Source organism: Numida meleagris, unplaced genomic scaffold, assembly GCF_002078875.1.
Source record: "Numida meleagris isolate 19003 breed g44 Domestic line unplaced genomic scaffold, NumMel1.0 unplaced_Scaffold208, whole genome shotgun sequence".
Taxonomy (NCBI): Eukaryota; Metazoa; Chordata; class Aves; order Galliformes; family Numididae; genus Numida; species Numida meleagris.
The window spans coordinates 635,653-662,362 of NW_018363880.1; the positions used below are offsets into that span (position 1 = coordinate 635,653).

Sequence of the window (26,710 nt, forward strand, 5' to 3'; positions counted from 1 at the left end):
CTGCTTGTACCAAAGCTGTACACAGTGGTTGACTTGAATAGCTTTTAAATGACTCAAAGCATGCAGTAGTAATCAGAATTTGTGAAATGATCATAGGTTCTCTAATTACACAGTAAATTTACTGTTTCTCTTTTCTCATTTGTAACAGATTGTACAGTAAAAAGGAATCTATACGATTATGACATGCAGATAGATTAAAAAAATAAAAAGAAAACCTTGTACAGTAAATTACAGCTATTTTGTCTTAGGATGATTCCTAAGGTGAGGATTGTCCTAGTTGTCTAAAAATGCTTATCTAACAATGTAGACAAATGATTTTTTTTCACTCAGGAGACTGGAATTGCTGCTCAAAAAGCTTTTGTTCTGAAAACTGCTTGATAGTTTCTTTGTTTATCAGATTAAATGGGCTGTTACACACATGCCTATTACCTTGTTTTTTTCCTACATTTACTAAAGACAGAATTTAAAATCCAAAGAATAGAAAAAACTGGGCAATGGTAATGCAAGCCTTGACAGAACAGTAGATAATCTTATTGCTGAGTAATTTTAACTCATGTCTTCAAACTGTAATAATACAGCGGATAGCATTTGCCAGATTTAGCACATTAATACTTCACTTCCTTGATGATAAAAATGTGTCTTGTTCTGCACATAATTACTCTTCCTTCATTTAGAGTTCCACTTGTCTCCATGCTTTTTATCTGAGAAAGTAGCTAGAAACTTTGACTTCCATTTGTGCTTTACCCTTACCGATTGGCTATTACAGGGTGAAAACTGTCAAAAAAACCCAAACCTGTAACTGCTGAGCTGAACAGCTGTCTGCAGTTCTTCCTTAGACTGAATGATGTATGGGAATGAACTGAGCTTAGGGTTCAATTAGTTTGTAAAAAGCTAGCTAGTTTTTTGTGAGAAAATGTTTTGCCAAAAATAGGTTGGTTGCTGGAAGTCTCTTTCTAATTTTGTTCTTCAGCTGTGAGTAGGGCTGGTTGAAGACCAGTTGGTAGCACGAATATGTAATACAGTTCTTACCATGGGAAGGAAACAGGCGCCTGGCAATGCTAGAAAAGGAAACAGAACTTGAGCTGTGTGTTATGTATTTGTGTCTGCAGTAGTCTCAGCCTCACTTTTTAGAATTGTAGAACCATAGAACATGCAGAGTTGGAAGGGATCCATGAGGATCACGAAGTCCAGCTCCTGGCTCTGCACATGACCACCCAAAATCCCCCAAGTCCTTTTCAGTAGGGCTGTGCTCCATCCCTACATCCATGTACTGATATTGGGGGTTGCTGTGAACCAGGCGCAACACCTTGCACTTGGCTTTGTTGAACCTCATGAGGTTCTCCTGGGCCCTGTGCTCAAGCAGTTTAAGTCTCTGAATGGTATCTAGTTCCTTGAGTGTGTCAACCACACCACACAGCTTAGTATCATCTGCAGACTTGCAGAGGGTACACTCAGTCCCACTGCTATGACATTGATGAAGTTGTTAAAGAGCACTGGTCTCAGTACTGACCTCTGAGGGATACCACTTATCACTCATCTCCATTTGGACATTGAGCAACTGACCACCACTCTCTAGGTGTGATCTTGAAAACAGTTCCTCATCCATTGAACAGTACCTCCATCAAAACCATATCTTTCTGATTTGGAAATTAAGATCTCACTGAGGACTGTGTCGAAGGCTTCCAGGAGGATCATAGAGAAGAGATCCGCTCCCCTCATGAGGAAGCTGTAGGCTGCCATGAGGCCTCCCCTTAGTCTTGTCTTCTCTGAGTTGAACATGTTTCATACCAACAGTGCTGTTGTGCCACCTGAAAGCTTTTATGATGGCCATTGGGATTTTAGGTATGATGTTGAATCAACCTTGGGAGGATTTAAATGTATTACCAGTCATTCCACTGTAGTTTTCCTGAGTGGTTTAATGTAGAGGTGGGAAATGATAATGAAAATGTTGTGGAGTTGTTGTATGGATAGGGCCTAATAACTACTGCAAATGAGGCATCACCTAGCAGTCAGAGGAGTACAGAGAATTGTGATTTGCTAGGGAAGTCCATGGCTGATATCATCATCCCCTCTAGTCTCCTCCTGCTTCAACTCCCACTCATGAGATGGAGAAGCCTTGGCTTGGTGTGGTTTTGAAGCATGAAGCCTCTTGCGGTGTGTTGGATGAAATATATTAATTTTTAAGCAGTGTAGAAAATAATTATGAAGAATTCTAAAAGCAAATGTTAATTATCACATGTTAATGCTTTTACCAATTGAGCAAATATGATGTCTCCTAAGTGTAGTCTAATTATAGGCATAATATGAAAGAAAGAGTTCTTCAGAAAACAGTTTGCTGGGGCAGAAAGGCGGAAGTGTGTGTGATTTTTGTGTTGCAGGTGTTGTGGTGTTTTGTTTTCTTTTAAAAGTCTGAATTCCATGTGTCTTTTTGAGAGGGAAGAAGCATCAAAAATCTGATGAATTAAGAGAGAAATAAATAAACTTTTCTACTAGTGTGGAAACACAAAGCCAGGCCTTGCATTATAACAAATGGTTGTGCACACTCATGTTACCTATGGATGAGGTTTGCATACAGCTGTACAAGTTCCTCTGTTAAGGCTGCTGGCCCTTTATGCCTCTCCATCTCATACAAAAAGTACTGCTTTTTGAGAATTGGTATGGACACTGATGCATGCAAATAATATACATACTGTGCCTCTCACAGGTGGATTTGCTGAATTCTCCAGCTCTTTCCCTGGTCTCTGCGAAGGAAAATCTGCACTTGTCCCTACTTGCATTTCTCAACCCTGTCTCCCAGTCTCTAACATTGGCCCAACCAGGATTCTGCCTCACCTCTATCTGGGGTGTCAGCGGGATGTCCTCAACAAGGTGAGCATTCTGCATTCTATGCTGTTGACAGAATGAGTTTATGATCTCTATGTGTCTGTCTGTGCCTCTGTCATACTGCATCACTGCAGCCATAGAACATCTAAAGTAGATCTAGGTGATAGGAGTAAAGAACCTGTTGGGTAAAGAACTGGCTGGAGGGCCAGGGCCAGAGAGTGGTGAATAGAGTTAAATGCAGCTGGCAACCAGTCACAAGTGGTGTTCCCCAGGGGTCGGTACTGGGGCCTGTCCTGTTCAATATCTTCATTGATGACCTGGATGAAGGGATTGAGTGCACCCTCACTAAGTTTGCAGATGACACCAAGTTGGCAGGAAGTATCGATTTGCCTGGGGGTAGGAAGGCCCCCATAAGAGGGGGATCTGGGGAGGCTGAATAGCTGGGCTGAGGTCAATGGGATGAAGTTCAAAAAGACCAAGTGCTGTTCCCTGCACTTTGGCCTCAACAACCCCAGGCAACGCTACAGGCTTGGGGCAGAGTGGCTGGAAGACCGTGTGGAGGAAACGGACCTGGGGGGTATTGGTTGATGCTCGACTGAACATGAGCCAGCAGTGTGCCCAGGTGGCCAAGAAGGCCAGTGGCATCCTGGGTTGTATCAGAAATACTGTTGCCAGCTGAAGCCCTGAAGTGATCATCTCTCTGTACTCAGCCCTGGTGAGGCCACACCTTGAGTACTGTGATCAGTTTTGGGGCCCTCACTACAAGAAAGACACTGAGGCCCTAGAGCGTGTCCGGAGAAGAGCAATGCAGCTGGTGAGGGGTCTGGAGCACAAGTCTTATGAGAAGCTGCTAAGGGAGCTGGGATTATTTAGTCTGGAGAAGAGGAGGGTCAGGGGAGATGTTATAGCTCTCTACAGCTACCTGAAGGGAGGTTGTGGTGAGGTGGGGGTTGGCCTCTTCTCTCAAGCAACTAAAGATAGGACTAGAGGGAAGGCCCTCAAGTTGCACCAGGGGAGATTCAGGTTGGACATTAGGAAATAGTTCTTCTCAAAAAGAGTGGAATGGGCTGCCCACAAAGGTGGTGGAGTCAATGACCCTGGAGTGTTTAGATGTTGTACTGCAGGACATGGTTTAGTGGGAAATATTGATGACAAGTGGATTTTGGACTGGATGATCTTGGAGGTCTTTTCCATCCTTGGTGATTCAATAATTCTGTAGCCTTCCATGGCTTGCGCGCAGTAAGCTTGATGAGAACTAATGATATACTGTCCACCTACTGAAACTGCACACCATCTGATATGATACTTGATCACCTTGCTCTCCTTCCTCGTGGAGAAGGTATTGTCATACCTTCCTCAGTAACCTACCAAACAACAGCGAGCTATTAAATCTGCCATTACAGTGGGTGAGGTAGTTTATTGTGTATAGAACTAACTAGTTTGTTTTGGCATGTGTTGGATATTGATACAATTTTATCAGTAGCTCTGGTGAGACAAAATAAACATTGTCTGTTTTTCAATTTTTTCTTATATATGTGCTTATATGTGTTTTTTATCTGTGTATAAAACTTAAGTTTGGAACTACCATAATAGTCCTATAGTTGGATCATTTTCATAAGATCCAATTGATAAAAGTACATAAAACTATTAGAAACTGCCCAAAAGAGGACTACAAAGATGGTGTAGAGTCTAGAGGGGAAGACGTACAAGGAACAGCTGAAGTCCCTTGGTTTGTTCAGGCCAGAGAAAAAAAGAGACTGAGGGAGGACCTCATCGCAGCCTATGGCTTCCTCATGAGGGGACCAGAGGGGCAGACGCTGATCTCCTCTTTCTGGTGACCAGCGATAGAACCCGAGAAAAAGGCATAGAGTTGTAACAGGGTAAGTTCAGGTTGGATATCAGAAAAAGGTTCTTCACTGAGAAGGTTGTCGGGCACTGGAGCAGGCTCCCCAGGGCTGTGGCCATGACCCCAAGCTCCCAGAGTTCAAGAAATGTTTGGACAATGCTCTCAGACATGAGAGTCTGATTTTTGGTTGGTCCTCTGTGGAGCCAGGAATCGGAAGCGACGATCCTTGTAAGTCCCTTCCAACTTGGGATATTTCAACAGTCTATGGTACACTTTCATCATATTTTTCATTGATTTGTTCTGCTTCTCACTCCGTCGCAGTCTTGCTTTTAAAAGACTATTTTGGAATATTCCACAATTTAAACGAGGTCTTTGACAAACAGGTAATCATTTAGAAGGTAGGTGTATTTTTAAAGAACATACAGAAAAAAATTTAATACAGAGGACCATCAGCAATTTTTGTATATATCTCATCCTTTAAGACCTTCAGTGTCTTTGATGCCAGGCAGCAAGTCAGCAGTTCAGACCTGATTAACTTAAGATGGATGTCAAGGCAACTTACTATTTTTCTTAATACAAAAATGACTTATCATCCCCTGACAAAAGACATCAGGTAACCTCAGGACACACCAAATAAATTTTTAAAAAAATGCTTTAAGCGGTAGAAAAATCAGATGCTTTGATGTTGTTTGTTTCAATACATGAATGGTAAGTGCTATCCTAGGTCTGGGAGAGAGGAGGGCCCTTATTTTCCTGCACAGCCAGGGACGTGCCACAGCATTTGGGGGTATGACTGGAAGTCTTGTGCTGTGGCTCTTAAGTGAATAATTCCCAGAGATGAAAGAGGATGTTGCCTTTACTTGCAGTAAATTGGTTCCTGTGAATAGATGTTATGCACCAGCATGGTATGTGTGCCTCATCAGGAAAGCAATCCAAGTGGTAGTGGTAGTCAGGAATCTCATTATAGAACTGGAGGAGTCCAGAACCACAGTTGCCAATGGTAAGCCCTGAGTGTGGCAGAGCATTCTATAAGAGAGTAGACGATTGGTAGTGTCTCCTATGCCTATCAGTTTACATCCGTGATATTATTTCAGCACGTATCCATCATAGCTGCAGCTGCAGATACTTTAGAATTAATGTACGACCCCTGGGAGTTGGTCAGATTTGTATTTCTTCACCTCACAGGTTTCTTATCCGTTTTTAGGACAAATATACATTTTATGATTTCAGATCTGCTTGTACCTTTTTCTTACATAAAATAAGTAACAATTACTTATATTGTTACTCAACAAATTTATTTTTAAATGCTTAATTCTGGAAACGTCTGTACCATTCTCTGCAGTGATGAAACATTAAGAACCTCATGGAGTTTTTGAACTAGCTTTTCAATGTGTTCTTTAATAATTTGGTGATCAGTGGTGCCGCTTTACCTAAATACGCATATTTGCAAAAAGTGTACTTTTTTCACCATCATCAGCTCTCTTTTTACTGTAGTTGATAGAGAAGCCCATTTCACTTTCTGGGCCTCAATCCGATATATTGTTGACTGTTGATATCAGATGGCATTGCAAGAGAGTACTTGTTTTGACAGAAGGTCTTTGTTGATGTTCAGATGTGTGAAAGTAAGATGAACTAAAAACTAATCTGTATGTGAGTGACAGTGTATTTTTTGAAAATCAGGATAATAGAAAAGAAGCTATGTTGGGAATGGGCCTGAACAAGTCTCCTGCTTACATCACATGTTTTGTACCAGCATTTGAGATGTAAAAGGTTCTGCTTTGCTACTTACACAACTATTCTGTGTTTTTTGTTTTGTTTTTTTCTTCCAGACCTGGATTTTATTTCCTGAAACAAAATAACACTGTAGAGTGCCATTAAGTTTAAAATTAAACAAGTCATAAAATGTAAATAAGCTGACAAAAGAGCATTTACCTTCTTTTCACAAAGTTGTTAGTGCTAGGATTTCTGGATCTTCCTTCCATCATTATTCACTTCTTCCTCGTGGGTGCCTTACAATGAAGACACTGTTACGGTTATTGTATTATAGTGCATTGCACAAGGAATGATGAATACTTTAGAACAGAAGGAAGTGTAACTTCTTTCTTCAGCCTTGGTCTCAAAGATGAGTATGAATACATTTTTGGGTGTCTTTTTGGCTTGATAATTTCAGGCTTGGTGTCTACAGCCTTTTAATTCTCTTTGGGATAATCAGTTCCACACACCAAAAAAATCTTGCATAACTACGGAATTGCAATAGTTGGACTGTACAGCCCACCAGCACTTGTCCTTTTTGTTTGTTTAAAAAAAAAAGACTTTTCTATCCTTGCAAATTCTTCAGCCTTCCAGCACTTCTCACTGAAAATTTAATTTATGCCTGCGTATATATATATGTGTGTACATGTGTTCAGCCCTTCTACATATATACCACAACATGCATGCAGTGTACCTATGTAGCAAATACCACACTTTGTTATTTACTTGCTCTGATTTGAGCAAGATAGATTTTTCAGACAGATTGCCGTATCCCTGTTTCTCCTCTCAAAACATCTTCATTCTTGCAGAAAAAATTACATATGGGGAGGAAGTGAGCAGTTATACCTCCAGAATATTTTTTTATGCTAGTAGACTTCCAATTAACATCTGCAGTGTAAGAATTGATTTTCTTGCTATTGCTCCTATGGTTTCACTTAATTTTACTTTTTAATATAATTGCTATAAAAACTTAAGGATTAAAATCCGATTTGTGTGTGTGTGTGTGTTTGTTTAGTTTACATAGACATCTAGCAAAAAGTTTCCCCTTGTAAGTATTTGTACAACTACTGTCACTGCTTGCCACATCATACCTGTAACAGAATCGTGGTTTAATAATGATTACGTTAACTTGCTTACTTTCCTGTGGCAAGGTGCTTACTTGAATTGAATTGAATTGAATTGAATTGAATTGAATTGAATTGAATTGAATTGGGTGGATGTTTTGTGGAGTGATCTAGCAGTTGTTTCTAGTACTTGGACACCAAGGTGCCTGCTGCATCAGAGACTACTTTGTAGCACAATTCTAAATACAAAGAACATAGCAAGGTGCACCATTTATATGTTTGTTTATTGTTATTTATTTGTTTATTTTGCAATCATGAAAATAATTTTACTTAAAAGGCCCAGTTGATTGTATGCTTTGAGTCTTTTCTTGTTCCTGTGACAGTCTCGGAGGACTAAAGACTGAAAACTGAAATAGGGGCAATCTTAGACTGTAAAGCAGACCATAAAACTGCAGTTAGTGCTGCAGAAAAATAGTCTTCTTCATGGTCTTGGTTTTCAATGAATTTTGCACCTTGCCTTAGAAACAAAGAAGCCTTGGGTACTTGAAGAGGTGACTGCAAGAGGCATCAGTTTCATTTCAATTTCTGATTATCTGTGATGTGATAATCTCATCTGAGATAAGTGATCCTGAACACGTGTATTGAGGTCAGCAAACTGCACGTGGGAAATGTTTGATTAAGTTGTCATCATGCATGGTGAGAATTTAAACCAAAGTAGCAAAAACAAAAATGATTTTCTTGGAAGTGATGCTTCTACTAACAGATGGTATTCTGCCATTATTTCTGTTGTTAACTTTGTTCTTATAGAATTTGCAGTTCATATGCTATTTGAACATTCTGTATGTCTCATTAAAAGTTGTTTGAATAATCAAAGGCTTAACAGTGATCTTTTTCAAAAAACAGTGCCCCTAGTAGTTAAGTTTTTTATTATGTACTTTTAAGTTCATGATTTCTTTGTAGTGCGCCAAAAGTATTCTTTGACTAATCCGCTTTTAAACTTTCTCTTTCATAGGAAATGATCCAGCAGAATGATATTGGATATGTACTAAATGCCAGTAATACCTGTCCAAAGCCTGATTTCATTCCAGAATCCCATTTTCTGAGAGTGCCTGTGAATGACAGCTTTTGTGAAAAGATTTTGCCTTGGTTGGATAAATCAGTCGATTTTATAGGTGAGAAGAAACTTTATATTGGCTCTCTAAAACACTTTCTGGATTACTCTGTGTGTCTGCCTCCTATTTTGGCTGGAGAAGACCTCAATTCTTTCTGGGTGGTATGAAAATACCCTAAGGATCTGCATATACGATCACCATCACTTCATAAGCACAGAAGCAAAGTAACAGGGAGATTCTGCCACTGTGTGTTCCAGCACTTAGAGAACAAAGACACTTTTTAAGAGCACAGCTCTGCTTTCTGGCAACCTGGTAGACACCTGATATATGCCTGCAGGGAGTGAATTAGAAAATTAGACATACAGATCCTGTCTTTGGCTTTGAGCAGTGAGTTAACAGATGAACTGGCCAAATTGTTTCTAATTTTACATGCAAGTAAAAAGCAAGCATTCGTGATGGAACAATCTAGATGGGGTTGTTTATGTGCACATTAAAGTAAATGCAGTGTGCTGTAACTGCAGTGTGTTTCCAGTGTGTAGTCACAAGTTTTTTCTATACTGAATGCAACAACTGAGAAAACAAATGATTGTTGTTCAAAGCTTCCATGAGATCTGTAATTAGCAGCTAATTTTGGAAGTTCTGAACAATTTCAAAATAACGTTGCTTTCCTTGCAAAGTTTTCATCGTGATATAATGCTGCTGATTTCTTTGGTATGCAGAAAAAGCAAAAGCATCAAATGGCCGTGTGTTAGTGCACTGTTTAGCTGGAATATCTCGCTCTGCCACAATTGCTATTGCATACATCATGAAGAGAATGGATATGTCCTTAGATGAAGCTTACAGGTAAGGAGAAAGTTTCCCTTCATGTTAATCCTTGTGCCTGGCAGCCTGTTTTTGAAGTGGTAAAAGGTTATACGACCAAGCGCAGAAAGCAGACATGTTACTTTATGCTGTAGTTCATTGGCCTCTAGGCATTCTTGCTTTAAACACAGGCTTCCTTCATAAACAAATCAGTGGTTGTGTGCAGACATTGTGCACCTAATATTCATTCAAAATACTGTTGGCCTTTGCTCTGAGTAGGCAAAATAAATGAAATTTAAACTGCATGTGTGCCTGTGTACACACAGATATATCATACACAACAGTGTCTTGCAAGCCAAGAGAATGAAATGGATAGGGTTAAAGAATGAGAACTGAGGATATAATCCTGTTTGTGACAAATGCTAGGCTGGATTTACTGATTTCAGTTTGGTGTTTGGTAATGTTCTTAAAGAAGCACCTGCAGGTAAAATGTATAAGAATTAAGGAAACAACTTTATTGCTATTAAGCTCCAACAAAAACTCTTAGAGAAAGTATTCTGAAGTATCAGCACCCCCCCACACACACTTTTTCAACCTTCAAATCATAGTATTTCTGTACTTGTATTGTGAACGCTGCATTCCACAGGACTTGATTGCAGTTTACCACAGCTTCTCTGTTTCACTTGACAAACTTCTTTTTGTTCCTGTGTAGCACAGGAAACGTTGTCTTCCTTCTTGACAGACCTTGCAGGCTAATTGGCAGAGCTGATGCACCTCCATTACATACGTCACACAGAAGCAATTTGAACAATTGTGCTGGAGCAGCTTGAGAGGAGCACCTGCCCAATCACTGCTGCATTTGCTACCACTATTTCTAAAAACAGATTGGAACAGAAAGATGAACAGTTGATATTGTCTTGTGGGGGATGATTTTCAGGGGACACTTTCTTTTAAGTCGCTGACTGCATGTAAGAGGTGCCAGAACTGCAGATGTCTCCCATAGCATTTAACATTCTGCTGAAGACTTCTGCCAGTGCTTGCTGAGTGCTTGGTTTGTGAGGTGACTTACACATATACAATGAAGTAGGTTTGGCTTGGTAAGAAGCAGAGGTGAAACTTCACAGGGACACAGGGAGAGATAGTAGGGATGAATTGCTGGATGTGGATGGTTACTGCCCAAGGCACATGCTTGATTCACTAAGCAGCTTGTCTGATCCCAGGCTGCAGGTCTGGAGGTGAGAGCTGTACAGTACTAAGTGCTTCTTAAAAGTACCCACCTCAGCGAACTTTCACTGAGCGAGTTCTTTCCATGACACTTTCTCTACATTAAATTCATCTGTTTCTTAGCCAGAAATGTGAAACGAAAGATTAATCATCCTTGATGGTTTTTTTCCTCTTTGCACTCTAAATGCTGAACAACTACTGTGAAACTTTGATTTTATTTTAATGTATTTCCTTTGATATGATTTAGTGAGAAAAGTCTGCAGCACATTTCACTTACTGGTTTGGGATCTTTTGCTGGCAAAGCTTAAAAGAAAAATACCTTTTCTAGTTTAATGAAAGGTATTAGATAAAATGTTTGTCTGACATTTTAAAAGATAAAAGGTGAGACTAAATGTTACTTGAAATGAAAGATCTGAGGAAACATACTATTTTCATCTTTTTCTTAATTTGTATAGTGGACTGTACAGGGGAAACAAATATCAACATTAAATATTTTGCACATTTTTCAATTAGAAAAGGTGTGCATTTTGAAATGAAAAGTTTTGCAGAGCTTTATAACTTGGCAGAGGGGACCAAGGAGACTTTCTCGATGCCTTTTTCTAGTTAAAAAAGCTAATTCTATAGTTAAAACTGTCTCATATTTTGGGGTGGGAGGAGGAAGATGTTGAGGGAATGGGGTTGGACTTCATAGTGGAAGTTTCCACCATCACTTTGTGCATCTTGCTGTTCATCTGCTGATCTTGCAGGTCATAACATCAGCTTGACTATTCCCTGCTATTCAGATGATTAGTAGAAAATAACAGTGCCTGTTGCATTCAGAAAGCTTGGTGTCCTTGAAGTTGATGCAACATCAAAAAAAAGACTTTTTTTGTTTGTTTGTTTTCTGTCATGCACTTGCTTGCATTTATGCTCGTGTATATGTATACGAGTGAGTACACAGAATTTTTCTCATGCCATTTTAATAACTTCACACTCACTCTTCATATGCATCCCCAGAGAGATTTTCTGTCTTTAATAATATTTAATTTCCTCATTATGTGTGTGTTTGCAGTAGGTTTAGCTCTTCAAGCTCTCTTCCCCTGTTAATTCCCTTGTCATCTGCTACCTTCGTAGTTCCAGGAATGGGAAGGAAAAAAAAAAGAGGAGGGATTTGGACAGCCTTCTCTTTTACAGTCAGTAAATACAAACTTTTCTAGTTGCACTACAAAGCAGGCAAAGTCTGCTGTCATATTTAATTCTGAATTATACAGTGTGACTTCAATACTGAAGTTTTTCATTCATTTGAAGTCCTGATTCACGAACACATTTCCAAGTATGTGTTGCAGGTTGTTCATATTCAAAGTGCATGATTGCACATATATGAGAGTTAGGCTGTTTCCTTCAGGACTGAAGAATAACTGATACGTGGATTCGGTGATGCTGCTGTTCTTTTACTGTTGAACACCGGCAGAACTGTACAGAATGATTTTGTAATGCTGCATTTGCGAATTTTCTTTTTTGATGATCCTATCAGTGGTCAGTATGGGTATGGCCGAAATGACTGGCATTTGCTTTACAAGGTCAGCATGCATCAGAGCAGTCATCTTGACAAAGGTAAAACGGGATAGGAAGCACTAATGGCATGAAAGAGAAAGGTGAAAGCAGTATGGGATTCCTGCCACTTGAATAGTGGGGACAGGCAGGTGCTCTGCTTTCTGCTTTGGCGCTGTTCACAAAACTTGAGGAGCTCTTAAATTCAGTCAGAGACCAAAGGTTGCAATGGCACAGTAAAATAAATGATTTCCTCAAACCTTGCTGTAGACATCATAAAGTGGTAAACTGAATGCTTTGTTTCCTCCCTCTTTGGCTGCCTTTAGGTAATAAAAAGAGTTGAGAAAATCCAGCATTATCTTACATAAAAACTGTCCTATTTTCAGTCTGTAAGTTACCTGTGCTTGTTGGAACCTCGAGCCAAGCATCCTGACAAGTGAAGATTAGGCTGCTAACCCTAGGATGATTGCTGTGAATGTTATTTCAAGTCTGAGCAGCAAGTTCTTAAAAAAAATTGTTTTTCCCTTTCCAGATTTGTGAAAGAAAAAAGGCCAACCATTTCTCCCAACTTCAACTTTCTGGGCCAGCTTTTGGACTTTGAGAAGAAGATCAAGAACCAGAGTGGTCAGCCCGGACACATCAGTAAGCTGAAACTTCTGCACTTGGAGAAAAGCAGCGAGCACGTGCTGGTGCCAGACGGGGGGCAGAGCAGCCTTGCCATGAGTCAGCTCTGCATCACTGCTACCTCGGAGATCGTGGAACCGAAGCCTGCGGACCCCAAGAGCGTGCCTTGCATGCACTTGTCCTCACCGGAGGACAGCCCACTGGTACAGGGCATAAATGGGCTGCACGTCTCCCTGGATAAGGTGGAAGACAGTAACCGGCTGAAGCGCTCCTTTTCATTGGATATCAAATCTGTGTCCTACTCTGCCTCTAGCAGCTGTGTGACTGCATCAGTGCAGGGCTTTGCCTCTTCCGAAGACACCCTGGAGTACTACAAACATGCAACAGCTTTAGAGGGAAGCAGCAAGCTGTGTCAGTTCTCCCCCGTGCAGGAGGTCTCAGAGCAAATCCCAGAAGCCAGCCCTGATAAACAGGAAGCAAACCCTCCCAAGAAGCCCCAGAGCACCTGGCAGCTGGATAGCCAGAGCAAGCGGCAGCACATGGGGAGAGCCAGCAGCGGTGCAGTCACTCAGCGGGCGCTCCTGTACCCACTGCACCGGAGTGGGAGCGTGGAAGACAACTACCGAACAAACTTCTTGTTTGGGCTCTCCACCAGCCAGCAGCACTTGGCGAAGTCTGCGGCAGGGCTGGGCCTCAAAGGCTGGCACTCGGACATCTTGGCTCCTCAGACATCAGCCCCATCCCTTACCAACAGCTGGTACTTTGCAGCCGAGTCCTCACATTTCTTCTCTGCCTCCGCCATCTATGGGAACAGTGCTGCATACTCTGCCTACAGCTGCAGCCAGCTGCCCACGGGCTGTGAGCAAGCCTGTGCTGTGCGCAGGAGGACGAAGCAGGGCAACCGTGGCGACTCCAGGCGGAGCTGGCACGAGGAGAGTTCTTTTGAAAAGCAGTTTAAGCGCAGAAGCTGCCAGATGGAGTTTGGGGAAACCATCATATCAGACAACAGATCCAGAGAAGAACTGGGGAAGGTGGGCAGTCAATCGAGCTTTTCAGGCAGCATGGAAATCATAGAAGTGTCCTGAGGAGCAGAGGACTAATGTGACTGTAGCAGAGGCGTTCCCCCCCCAGGCCCCTGCAAGTCTGAAAAGGACAAGCCCTGTGCAGAAGGGGGAGGGAGGAGACAGAGAGCTTTGGTGGAAGCACAGTGACTAGATTGATAGAGCAAGGCAACAAGTGAGCATCTGCTCGAGGAGACTGAGCCTACTGTTGGGGTTTTCTCCTCCCATCCTGGAGAAGGGCAGAACATTTCAAAGATTTTTCCCCGACACAGGAAGCAATTACATGCACATCCTTTCAGTATTTTCAGAAAGGAAACTCTCTTGGTATCAGACCATTTCTCTGGTTCCACTGAAACACGCTCCTACCCATCAAAGCTAGTTTTATTCTCCCCTCCTCAAGCCCCAAGTCCTCACCAGTGCACCTTAGCTCTGATGCCAAGCCAACCTCAGGAAGGAGACCTGAGGAGAGACTGGGAGTGATTCCAAAGGAACTAGGGACCGGTTACAGCAAGGCTGGTCTGAAAAGACAATTCAGACAAATGTAAATACTGGTGTAACTATTGTTCTTATGGATAGGCTTTAGGTGATTTTCTAGAGAGCTGCTTCAGAGAAAAAAAAAAACAGTACCTCAAAAATATAACAAATAAACTAGGGCTTTATGGCTGCTGGATGCTGGTAGTCAGTTTGTAAGCAATGTGAACAAGTAATGACTAGCTACATTGGATTTTTTTTAAAGCTGTCTACACTTAAGTGTTTCAACTGGCCTAGCAATAATTCTTAAGACAAATGAGCCATATTTGTGGCCATTTCCCCCATTCTTTTGAAACATAAAATAAGCAGTATTTGTATTTCTGATATTAAGCTGGCTTCTTGGAGAGGGACATTTTGGCTTCTAAGCTGTAATGGAGCAGTTAACACTTAATATTACATGGAAGAGAAGTGGCTAGTACAGTATCACAAAGCCCTCTTCTTGCCAATTGATGATTCAGTAGATGGCTCTAGAAGAAAGGAGTTGTAAGGATCCGTGGGCTGGGTTTCTGTTCTGAATTGAGCAGTACCTTTAGGGGCCTGCTTTTCATACCCAGCTCCAATCACTTGTGGGGTGGGAGTGATTCATGTTTTTGTTTTTTTTCCACTCCCACTGTCCTTACCCAGACTGAGGACTCTGAGGCAGATGAACGTTTTAGGTTTGCTGACTTCATCTGAGAAAGAGAGGTCTGTGCAGCAGTCCAGAGAAAACAGAAGGGGGAACTCCAAAGTCCCATCTTATAATGTGGTGTGAAAGAAACAAGAGTTTGAGAAGAGACAGCTTTAATGGAAAGCCTGCTCACCTCCTACACTTGCAGATCCAAAGGAACTTCAGTTTTGGCTGTTGTCCACTGTCCCAGCTTGGGTCCTGGTTTCCTAGTATGCTGATGCAGGATTGGACTGCAATTGCTTCTAGCTGTGCTGTCACTAGCCAGTGTTCTACTTAATGATCTCCACCAACCAAGAATGTGCCAGCACGAGGAGGTGTTGTTTCCCCACTGCCAGTGAGGTGTTTCATGGTAGATGAGGCACAGCCTCCTTGCGTTGTTTTTGACAGAGAACCAGCTGCTTCCCCTGCAGTGTGCCATTCTTGCAGTATGTCAGCTGTTGCTGTGCGTGCGCAGTGCTGTGAGGAGCTGGCAGTGAGTGAGGAGTGGGACCAGATGCGCAGTGCAGAGCTCTGTCCTCCCCCTGGTGCTGGGATGGAAGCTGCACATGTGTTAGCTTGGGCTTCCCCAGGGCCCCACAAAACAGAGATATGGGGGGAAATGTATTGTTTTGTCCAATTTTGGTGCAGGCGGCTGAAAACTGTAAATCAAATGTAACAAAAACTTAACCCTGGCCAACAGCTTTAAAAAAAAAAATTGTCTGTGGCGAACTGAAGCCCTAATTCAAGTCAGCAGCTTGGGTTATTTTTTTTTTACTGTAAGTTTAGCTAGTTTGTAACTCAAATCTCAGGTTTTACTGTATTGAAAAGCAGAGAAAATTTTCTCTTTGTTTTGTTGCTACGATGTCACAGTTTCCTACAGCGGGCTGTGTAAAATAGCACTGAAAGTGACAGCATTGATTAACTTGATCCTAAAATGTGCAAAAGACACACAGAGAGGCAGCGAGAGGAGGGGCTGAACCCAGAGGCTGTTCATGATGTGTGTGAAGGCAGGCACAGCCAACGTTGTGCTGTGAAGCAGATCAGGCTGGGGCTGTTCATTAAACGTACTGCCACTTGGCTGTGTTTACATATCAAAAGTGAAAGCAATTACATTATGACTGTTTCCAGCATATATACACACTACACATGTGTATATATAAATGGAAACCATTTAGTTGTGCTCCTCTTTGGCAGATTTCAGTAAGGACCCACGGCTTTCTTTGATGTAAATCAGTTAATGAGGGTAAGCACAGATAAATCCCCACAGGCAGGAACAGAATTTTCCTGGTTTTTATGTTCTTATGTGAGTGTCCTCACACTCACGTGAGTGTGTAGAGAGTCCCCTTCTCTCTACACACGCACATAGGTGTGCTTGAGTTTCGTTGAGTGACTCCTTCTGAGGGCCTGAAATTGGATGTCTGGCTCCTCGGGACTTCCAGTGTGCTGCAGTCACTGCAGGCATCAAAGCTGTAGGCTCAGAATGTTGGGGGACAAGTTCCTGTAGGAGAAAGCCTTAAATCCATATCCTGTGCAGGGTGCTGCCCTATTCTCACTTCTGTACCTGAACAACGCTGGAAATGGTTTCTAGGAGGGTGGAAAGCAAAATGGAGGATGTGAGGGGGGAACGTGTACATGTTCAGTATGAATATAATGTTCTTTGGTGTATGGAAGGTGTTTAAATGGTTCAGAGAGATGTGAGTTCCTCATCTTGTGTCATGAGCATTACCTGTATGTTATGATGAAATAAAATCAGAAATGGTACCTGTTTATATAGAACGGCTGCAGAAGGAGCCTGTGTGTTTCTGGCTGTGGAGCACACACTACCTGCCTGCAGCAGGAGTGCTGCCAGCAGCCAGGGCTGGTGGGGCGTGTCCCTGCTGTATGCATCCTCTGCAGCTTTGCCTGTTCATGGATGGCATAGAACAGGGGACTGTGGCTGCTCTTCACAAACTGATGTTTTCACAGTTCCAGCCTCTCACCTGTTCCTGCTTACCCCTTCTGCTCCCTTGAAGAGCAGTAATGGCACTTTTCTTTCCCTTGCCATTTTTAGTGCGGGAGAATACAACCGCATGATCTCACACAACAGCAGCTGTCATTACATTGACTGTTCACATGACAGCAAGTATTTCGGCTTGTTCAAATTACCTGGGATGCACTGCATTTTTTCTTGCCTCCCATACTTCTTATTTGAACAATGTAATTACACTCATACTTGTGATGGATTTTGTCAGTCCTGAAACATTCAGAACAGCTTTCAAATACTGAGGGAGGGGTATGCCCCTCACTGCTCCTTCAGAGAACAGGAACGGCAGGCCTGGCCATTCTCTTGAGTCCTAAAAAGGTTGTTATTGGCCCTTCTGAGATCTGAAATTTCTGAGATTCAGCAAAACTCATCTAAATACACATTTTATACGATAGCCATACCAAGCTAGCCTGTTTGTTCTTAAAGCAAAGTTTCTGAAATAAAAAAGAGTTATCCCATTACTTACAGATATTGTAGCATTGCAATACGTTACTACTACTACACACAAACCCACTGTTGGGATTCAGGTAAAAGAACAGTGCTGTAGTGTATCAGCTTAGACTGGAGACCACACGTTCCCTTTGAACCATGCCTACAGCAAACTGCTTGACCTCCAGCACCCAGGCATTGCTATAGTGAGACTGAGGGGCTGCTGCTAAGCCCGTGGCTGTTCCAGAACTGGACATTACTAACACAAGTGGCAACTAAGAGAAGAAGGGAAGCTAGTTCAGCCTTCTGGAGTAATGGCTGCTGTGAGTGCTGCTTTACTAGTGCAGAAAATGCTATAAAACAGGATATTGGAGGACTCTCCTGCTGGAAGGGAGTGCTTATTTTGACTTGTAGACATCAGCAACTGCTGATGACCATCCTCCATGGCTGCACAAATCCAAAATGTGGATTTGTTACAGGGAGCTGTGAGGCTGGAACATCAGAGCACTTTAAAAAAACATCTGTATGCATTCGCATCTCAAATGCAGGAGTGGAAAGACCATCACCTCATAGCTTTCTCAATAGCAGGAGAGTTCTGCTGCAGGTGCATTAATGAATTCTCCTCAGAATCTGCTTTTCTAAGTTTCTTAGAACACCTTTCTCTGCAAGAAGCAGCCCCTACTATGCCAGGGATGTTCTTACAGTGAGGCTTGTAAGTTCTGTGAGGTGCTTATGGTGTCACCCCACATTCCTTGCCCTGGAGAATTGTGCACAGCCCTCTCCCAGCTCCAGGGGCAGTCTTTCAGTGACTCCCTGGCCCAGCACAGGGGTGGATAGCCAGCCCAGCTGCAGCCCCACCACTGGCACAGCACAACATCATTGTACACATTATTTACTTCAACTAGACACCTGCACCAAGCCCAGCTGGGACAGCATCCAAATAAACCAGCTGTTTCATTCTTGGACACACATTTCCTTTCCATCACCAGGCCATCTCTGTGGCACAAACAAAGCAGGAAAGCTGAGATACGACTGAATACAGTCCCCAGCCATCACGGCAAGAAGTGGTGTAAGTGAAGAACAAGCAAGGCACTTGGAGAAACAACACACTTGGAGAAGAGCAATACCAAACATTTTAATGTTGGAGCTGGAACATGTAGCACACATGCAGTTGTATACAGAGCAAGTCAGTGAAGAGGATGATAATGCACAGACCAAGGAGCACAAGGCTCGCAGTCAGAACACATGCTGGCAGCATGGGATGCAGAGGGAAGGTGCAGTACTGCTGCATGAAACCACTGGAATGCCAGTCCATAGGGCAAGGGGCCCATGGACATACCTATTTCTGCTCACTCTGTAAAAGCCTAGAGGAGGGGACAGACATTTTAAATATTTAAATATATATAATTTAAAATACATTTATTAATAAAAACCAACAAATTTTCTGTCCCCTTCACTGGATTTTTACAGAAACTGACCAGCAGATAGGTTGGTACTTCAGCACCCTGACAATGCATTAAATTATAGAAGTGACAAAAGTAACACAGGAAACCTCTTCCTCCAGTGCAGTACAGCCCCAGCGTTTCATGCCATGAGCACCAGAGGCAGCAAAGGAACTGGACCAGGTCAGGCCCAGCTGGAGAAACACAGCCCAGGGCCTTGCTTCACTCTCCAGCTTTTCAGGTTTCACACCAGGAGGCTTTGTCTGCAACTACCTCACAGATGAGTTTCTTTTCACATCACAAACCAGAAATGGGCAGAAATGCTTCTTTTTGGGGGCTGTGATAGTTTATTCTGTTCATAGCACTAACATCTGTCCTTCGTGTTAAAAGTAGCAGTATATTCACAAGAGAGACCTGAGCTTTCTCCACCACTGTTTGGCTTAGGGAAAGGAAACACGTAGGCAGAAAGGTAACTCTAGTCACATCTCACATCCCTACTGCACGGAATGAGAGAGTAAAGTAAGGTCTCACCTTGAGCATCACCCACATCCATGGTGAATCCAAAAGCAGCTCATGGAGCAAAGCATGGAGCAGCCAAGAAACAGCAAGATGCAGCAGAAAAGGCTTCCCCTCAGCAAGGGGGTCTAAGACTTACGGGTAAGAAAGCTACTGATGATGCTTCAAATAGAACTGTAAACCATCCTCTGAGAACAGTTAGAGGGTACAGGAATTTTGGAGGACACGTACGAGACTATCGCCTGTTGAATGGAAGTGATGGACCTGTGTTCTTTGGAAGAGGCTGACATTTCAGCTCTGATTTCCTTCTAGTTAAGCTATTATATTTGTTACAACTTCTTGTTGCTGTTCAGGAGTCACTAGCTAGGAGGCACAGCAGTGTACCCAGAAGCTTAAAAGGCAGTAAGTGCACAGGAATACACATTTTCTCCCATTTTCAGCCCAATACCTCAGCAAATAAGGAACTGACTTGCAGCCCCTGCTCCTGCAGGTTCCAGACAGGAGCACTGTTCTCTCATCTGCATCAGTACTGCAAGGAGCAATGCTTTGATCTGGTGCTTAACAGTGCAAAGACAAACGTCCAAAGCTTTACAGGAGAGAGCATCCACCACCTTGACCCTGCTGGCAGATCTGGTATCTGGATCTACTACTGGCCTAAGCTGCCTGCACTCCAGGGCACATGGACCCTCACACTGGATGGAGACAGCAGCTGAATGCTGCACTTTGTGCACTTCCAAGCAGCTTGGTCTGGACAAGAAAGACAAAATGCCTGCACAGCTATTTCAAGCTACTGACTACTTGACCATGTCTGGTGGCAGAAGGCAGAGAATGTCTCCACGAAGGATGGTAAGGATACTCTTGGAATGACCATGGGACACAGGTTGTCACGGGCTCCTCAGTCTCCTGTAAGCAAAATTTTTTTTACAAACCACGTGTAAAATACTGCAAAACACGCAAGCATAGATGGGAGTCTGTTCTTCACATTGTTATACCCTGTGTATATACCTGTGTATGCACAACTATATACCAACTCTGCAATGGGAGTAGGAAAGAAGTGGGCTCATGGCTGCGCTTCCCAGAAAATGTTCTGTTCACACCTTTGCCAACTGCTCTTCCCTGGGCATCATCCAGAGGGCCTCATTGCTATGGGACTCCATTCTCAGCAAAGCTCAGCAGGCCCCATAATCATGTTTCAAACACAGACCTGAGCTGGCTGCAGCATGCATTACAGGAAGTCACTCTGGGCTACTCTGCATTACCTCTGGTAACGAAGCAAAATGAACAGCCTGTTGTTCCCCGCCAGCAGGAGCCATTCCCACTATCAGAAACCTATGACACCCTCACACCCAAATGTTTGGAGACAATCTGTCTGATTAGGTACACTCACATGCTAAGAGCTATTCCAGGAAGTCCCCCAGCCTGTACTGGCAGATGGGTTGACACAGGAACTCTCTCAAAGACTGGGATGACCACCTCTGAAATAAAGCAACCATTCAAGTTCAGCCTCCTCACCAGCAACAGCATTCTGGGAGGTCTGTAATGAACACAAAACTGCCACTGGCCCAGCAAGCCCAGGGCTTCTTGCTTCTGCTTTAATGGTCTTTCTGCTGGGATAAGAGCTGCTGTTCAATCGCAGTGCAGGCTGTTTGAACACCATTTCTAGATGTGTAAATACTTCACAGCAGTGTGTAAAATATCCCATTTTATACGGGGAGAAACCAAAGCCTGTGGCAGCAGCCCAGTAGCAGACCTAGCAGTCTGTGGTCCCCCAAATCCCAGAGCAGTGCCTTGGCCCCATGAGCAGGCTGCCAGCTGTCCAGCTGGAGCTCAGTTTGCAGGAACATCCTGTTGCCTTTGGAGCAGTTTGCAGAGCGTGATTACAAAGAGCCGTGTGGTTTTGGTCTTAAAACACCATGCTCAGGCAAGCTCTCAGCACAATAGCAGTTCAGCCAGCACAGAGTTTGAAGGACTTCTCAAGTCTCCAGATGTATCCCTCTGGTATAAAAGAGCACCAAGATAACTGGTGTATCCCAATAAATAAAAAAATATACAAGATCCGATCCCCTGTGTCCAACTTTGGGGTGCCAAGTAAACAGGCAGGTGTCACTGTCTGTTAGAATCGCTGTGCAAAGTGCGAGACATGAAGAGCCATCAGGTAGGGCACAGGACACTGCCAGGGAAAGGGGAGAGGAATATTAAGGCTGCTCAGCAATAACATACGTATCTGGAACAGTTATTCCTTTACAGCCTCATAAATGAGTGAGCCCATAAAAACAATGAGCCTCAAGAAAGGACATTCCAAAAACCTGCCATGCAAGCTTTTAGTTTGTGTTAATTATGATAACAGGCAGATTTTAATAAGCCAGTTCCTGGCTCCCACACTTTCACCTATAAAACATACGTGTTTCCAAGGGCAGAGAATCTCAAAAATACTCACCAGTAATCTAATTCTCTAAACCCTAGTGGCACAGGAAGCATGTTAGAGGGTTTGTCACACTCCATATCCCATTAAATTCTTCTAGTAAAAAGAACAGCTGAAAGAACTCCTCTGCAAACCCACCTAGTTACAGCAATGAAACAAATGTCTCAGCACAGGTGGTGGCAGTGGGAGAGAGCAGAGCAGAATGAGGGAGATGAAAGCACAGTAAATGTTCCTCTCCAAACAATGAGGCCAGGGGAGCTCCTGGATTCCTGGCAGCACAGCCCTGGCAGCTGAGGCTGTTCCTCCTCTGGTGCCCTAGCAGAAAGTCAGGCAACATGGCTGTCTGCTCCCAACATTGGCCAGTCCGGAGGCACGCCTGTGCCAAGTGCTGGGGTGCAGGAGGTGAAGGGAGCTGGAGCAGCTATGACTTTAGCTCCCGGTCAGGTTTCATGCTGAAGGGCTCCAGCTGCTCACTCTCAGGCAGCATGCTGTTCAGCCTCTCCATCAGTGGGACAGTTTGGTCGATGCCCATCTGAATGCGGCGGAGAATGGCAGACATCTCGTTGACTTTCTGGATCTGCTCCGCATACTTGGCGTACTTCTTCTGGCGCTCCTGCATGAAGCTGTAAAGAGTTTCCACTGAGAGGTCCATCTGTTTAAAAACAAGCAGAGGAGCCAGCTGTGTTAGGCCAGCTGTTACATAGTACTTTCAGCACACCATCTCCTCTAAAAGCGTGTCAGACACCCCGATGGAGCTACCAGCCCAGTACAGGAGCTCCTCTGCGGGTGCTCAGCCAGTTTGCCATGAAATGGGATAAATTATAGCTGCACATGGAGGACATGAAACCACCTATACACCAATTACTGGATCTGAAAGTTCTTTATTTACAGGGTTGAATGATAACAGGTGCTGCCAGCAATTTCCCAATAAACCAATGCACATCATGCATGTTATCCAAACACAGGGAAATCATGGCCTCTGTGCACACCTGTGTATTTTTGGTAGAACTTGTTCACTTTCAAGCATTAAGCTTTCTTTTTTTACCAGCAGTAACATCACTGGCTTCAGCAAGTTGCTCTGTGACTGAGCCACTGCTGTTATTGCTATTGTCAGCTGGAAGACTCCTGTCCTGAGAAAGAACCACAACAGATTACTAGTAACCCTAATTTCCCTGAATCCTAAAAACAAAAGTGTTATGAATGACCCCAGGAGAGACATTAGGTAAAGGTAAATCAGTCATGCAATTAAGCACGGTAAGTACCTAAATACAGCCAGAGCATGACAGGAACTGCAGTGTAAATCCCAGTAAAGTCCACTAGCAGAGGGGAGCATGCAGAGAAGCTGGAGGGGACCAGCAGAAGAAACGCAGAGTGGTCTTTCAAGCTACTTTTGGACCTGATCACAGTGGCTCGATAAAAGCTGCCTCACAAAACAGAGCAAGGCTGGAAGTGAGCATTTTCTATGCCTTCCCTGCACCTAGCATTACAGTTTGTCTACTGTGAAAGGCCATGGCAACTGCAAAGCCTGTGACACTGCAAGAAAGACTGAAGTTGAGTAATGGAGAGGAAAGGCTAAGTTATACTCAGGCTGAACTTGGTCTTTTTAAATAGTAAAAGAAAAAATGTGGTGTGCTAACTCTTGCATCTAAACACCAGTGGCTCTTTGCAGCCTGCCTCGAGGCAGGTGTAAAAACACATGAACATTCTTCCTGCCTCCTTCTCCTGGAAGCAGGCTCCCCCAGGGCCAAGCCTTCCGCTGTCACGTCTCTTGCACACTGTGCTGTTTCCCATCTCCTTAATTCCATACAGTAGCAATAAAAAGCACCTGGAGAGAGGGAGTTGAGGAAGAAGCCTATTCCCAGTCCACACTCTCCAAGACACTCCAGGGGCAAGGTGAAGGAGTTGCCTTCTCCCTGTACCCCCCACCATCTCCCATGGCCCAAACCCAAGGCCCTGCTGCAGGTCTGACAGGGGGCCAGGTCCCCATCTCCTTGCCCGTCCCAGGCTCAGCAGTGCTCTGGGAAGCCCAGCAAGATGCTCCAGAGCCAGTGACTCTTCCCATGCCCCATGGCAGTCTAATATGCATGGTATAATTTTTTTGCACAGACAGTGATGCTTTGTAACACAAACAGATCCAAATCCTAAACCCATGACTCATCCATGGACAGTCACAGCAACACAGTCATTTATGCCTAAGCCTCACATCTTAAATTTAAAATGCTATCTGCGTTTTTCCTTCAAATGAAAACAGACCCATAATCACTTCCAACATCACTAGAGATGGATGCTTCCCCAGCAAGAGGCCTCAACTGCAGCCCCTCACAGAGAGGCACCATTCACACTGACACAAGGAAGGGCTCAGAGACTGTACTACATAGGCCTGTTTGTAGCACACTGCTGGAACAAGAGCCAGTTGAGGGTACTTTCAGACATCTTGCACACCACAAATTCTTGCATTTATTGTAGAATTCTTCCTGGTCCACACTGCTGAGCAGAATAAAGATATGAATTTAAGCTCACAGAAGACCAATGTCAGCACTGGGCACCAATCAGTTCTTTTTCAGAGATGATGCTGAGAACAAAACCATGCCCTATGTGCACCTCTTACCTAGCGTGGTTTAATACTGCCCCTGTCATGGACATTAAGTGCTCTGAGCTTTGGGAAACTGTGGTCTCATCTTGTAAGCCCAATGACTGAAATGGTAACTGGGGCACAATCCTTGTTGCAGAAATTTCTCTTTCTAGAGCCATGCTTCCTGCACAAGCTGCCTTTCCCTTCATATTGGCAGGTGCGTGGTGGTGTTGAAATGAATGTCTTCCTGCAGCTGCACAACCATACCTGAAAATGACAGGCATGAACATGACTGCATAGAACATTAATCATGATGCGCTGGTGTGAAAACGTTTCTCAATCAGAGCACTTAAAGCTGAAGACAGTTTGTCTTTCTGTGCTGGCTGAAAACAAGCGCACTCAATGTATGGCTTTTCTTCTGCCCTCCTTTTTGATAACGTCATGCAAAGTTAGCACAATAAATTGTGACAACTCTCTGATGCTGGGTACACTCTCTGATTCTCCCACTTATCTCACACACTGATAAGCAATAAACTCAGTGGGCTGCATCTTTGCCAGGGTAGAAAACAAAGGCTCCCAGCTGTCAACAGTTTACGGGTGTTCAGCCCGGTTCCGTGACGAAGGGGACGGGGAATCCACGGGTCCACGCCCCGGGAAAAGGGAAAAGGGGAATAGGGTAAGGAGATGGCCCTGAGAGCAAAGAACAGCAGCAACAATCTGAGGAGAAACAAACTAATTTACTAAATAAGATATCGGAATGCAAAACAACACACTATAATACAAGATAATTACAATTTAAGCTGATAAATCCAATACAGAGAGAGAGAATGTCCCAAAATCAAGGTAGGCCTTACTCTACTACCGACGATAAGACGGCTGGAGAGTGAGGTGCTGCCAAGACGAGAGACGGCGGAAAAAGGGACGAGGTCTCGTGATCCGCAAGTTTTTATACTGTGAGCTTTTATCTTTTCCCTCCGGCTGGAAATGGTAACAGAGTAGCAAAGTACCGTGGGGACTGTAGTAGTCCTTCTCTTCTGAGAACCAGGTATATCCACTACATGATGTTATGATGTGGAATACCAATAACCGAAAATCACAAAACCATGACACCAGCTAAGAATCCCACATCCTTCCCTTCGGGACCAATCATGAGCACAGTTCTCATGAGTACTGCTCCTCTGCACCATTGACAGGTAAACAACTATAAATTTGTGTTTAAGTTTCACTTAAACCTAATGACATACCAAAATGTTCCTTTTGCTCTTTTTGTAATTTGCCACTGCTGTAAAATACTGCAAAGGAGTTACTCAGAATGAGCACTGTGCAGATCACAGTCAAGTTAGAGAATGAAGAGCCACCATTTTAACTGGCTCTAACACCAAGTTTTTGAAACATTAACAAAAACTCCAAAACCCAGTGAGCACAGCCACAGAAATCCACTTACTTCAACAAATCTTCTACATCTGTAACAGGTCTCTCATCACTACTGTAGATACTCCTTAGATTTTGATGTTACAGATGTGTAGTACCTGTTTTGGGAGGCCTTGGTTTGCCTCCCAAAATGGAAAGGAATTCAGAATTGAAAAGAATCAGAAGGTTCATTGTTAAAAAGAGGTTTTCCACCTTTATGTAAGACCTTTCTTGCCAGTTGTGCCATTGTACAGGATAAGTCTGTCAATGCCCCGCATGCTGACTTGCACAGCTCACATTCCAGCTCAAGCTATCTCTGCTTGAGAGCTACCAGCACCCCTCTGCCAGCTGGCTGAGCCCCCGGTTTGAGTTGTGGCTGCTACTGCGAACCATTGCTATAAAAAAAGTCACAGAATCACAAGGGTTAGAAGAAATCTCCAGAGATCATCTAGTCCAACCCCCTCCTAAAGCAGGTTACCTAGAGTAGGTTGCATAGGAAAGCATTTGTATTGCATCCAAACCAGAACAGGCAAACAAGCCTGCCACAGCTCAGGCCATAGAGGTGGCATCAGACTAGACTTGCCCTGTCCCTGGGCCATAGTCAGTACTATATTACCTTCATGATCCCCTCCCTCCAACAGCTTTGCTACAGTTGTGCATTCTGGTGGGCAAAGAAAAAGCTGATTTGTGCCCTGTACAGGCACAAGATAAAGACTATCTGATACTTGGTGAGGTTGAATGATTATCTTGAGTGTTTTTCAGCTACGGATCAGAACATCTAGGTTACAGCCTGCAGAGCCAGTGCTCCTGGCTCTGGAGCGCAGCTTCCCACCCAAGGTCTGGGCTGCTGTTTACCAACAACATCCAGAAGACCTCAAATCC

The 26,710-nt window shown here is 43.5% G+C and overlaps 2 protein-coding genes across 13 annotated transcripts in view; one reads left to right on the top strand and one right to left on the bottom strand.

Annotated features, from left to right (window-relative positions):
* The window catches only part of DUSP16 (dual specificity phosphatase 16), a 63,290-nt gene extending 46,500 nt beyond the window's left edge, over positions 1-16,790 (top strand). For all 8 annotated transcript variants that reach the window (XM_021382327.1, XM_021382323.1, XM_021382322.1 and 5 more), the window contains 4 exons: positions 2,705-2,868; positions 8,498-8,657; positions 9,317-9,440; positions 12,685-16,790. In XM_021382327.1, the coding sequence (XP_021238002.1) occupies positions 2,705-2,868; positions 8,498-8,657; positions 9,317-9,440; positions 12,685-13,861 (1,625 nt within the window). In that variant the 3' untranslated portion in view covers positions 13,862-16,790. The remainder of the gene's footprint in view (positions 1-2,704; positions 2,869-8,497; positions 8,658-9,316; positions 9,441-12,684) is intronic.
* A 1,786-nt stretch (positions 16,791-18,576) lies between these two features.
* Positions 18,577-26,710, bottom strand: part of BORCS5 (BLOC-1 related complex subunit 5) — a 66,064-nt gene continuing 57,930 nt past the window's right edge. For 3 of the 5 annotated variants that reach the window (XM_021382332.1, XM_021382331.1, XM_021382333.1), the window contains one exon: positions 18,577-22,498. In XM_021382332.1, the coding sequence (XP_021238007.1) occupies positions 22,323-22,498 (176 nt within the window). In that variant the 3' untranslated portion in view covers positions 18,577-22,322. The remainder of the gene's footprint in view (positions 22,499-26,710) is intronic. The other 2 variants (XR_002433896.1, XR_002433895.1) reach the window with 2 other exon arrangements.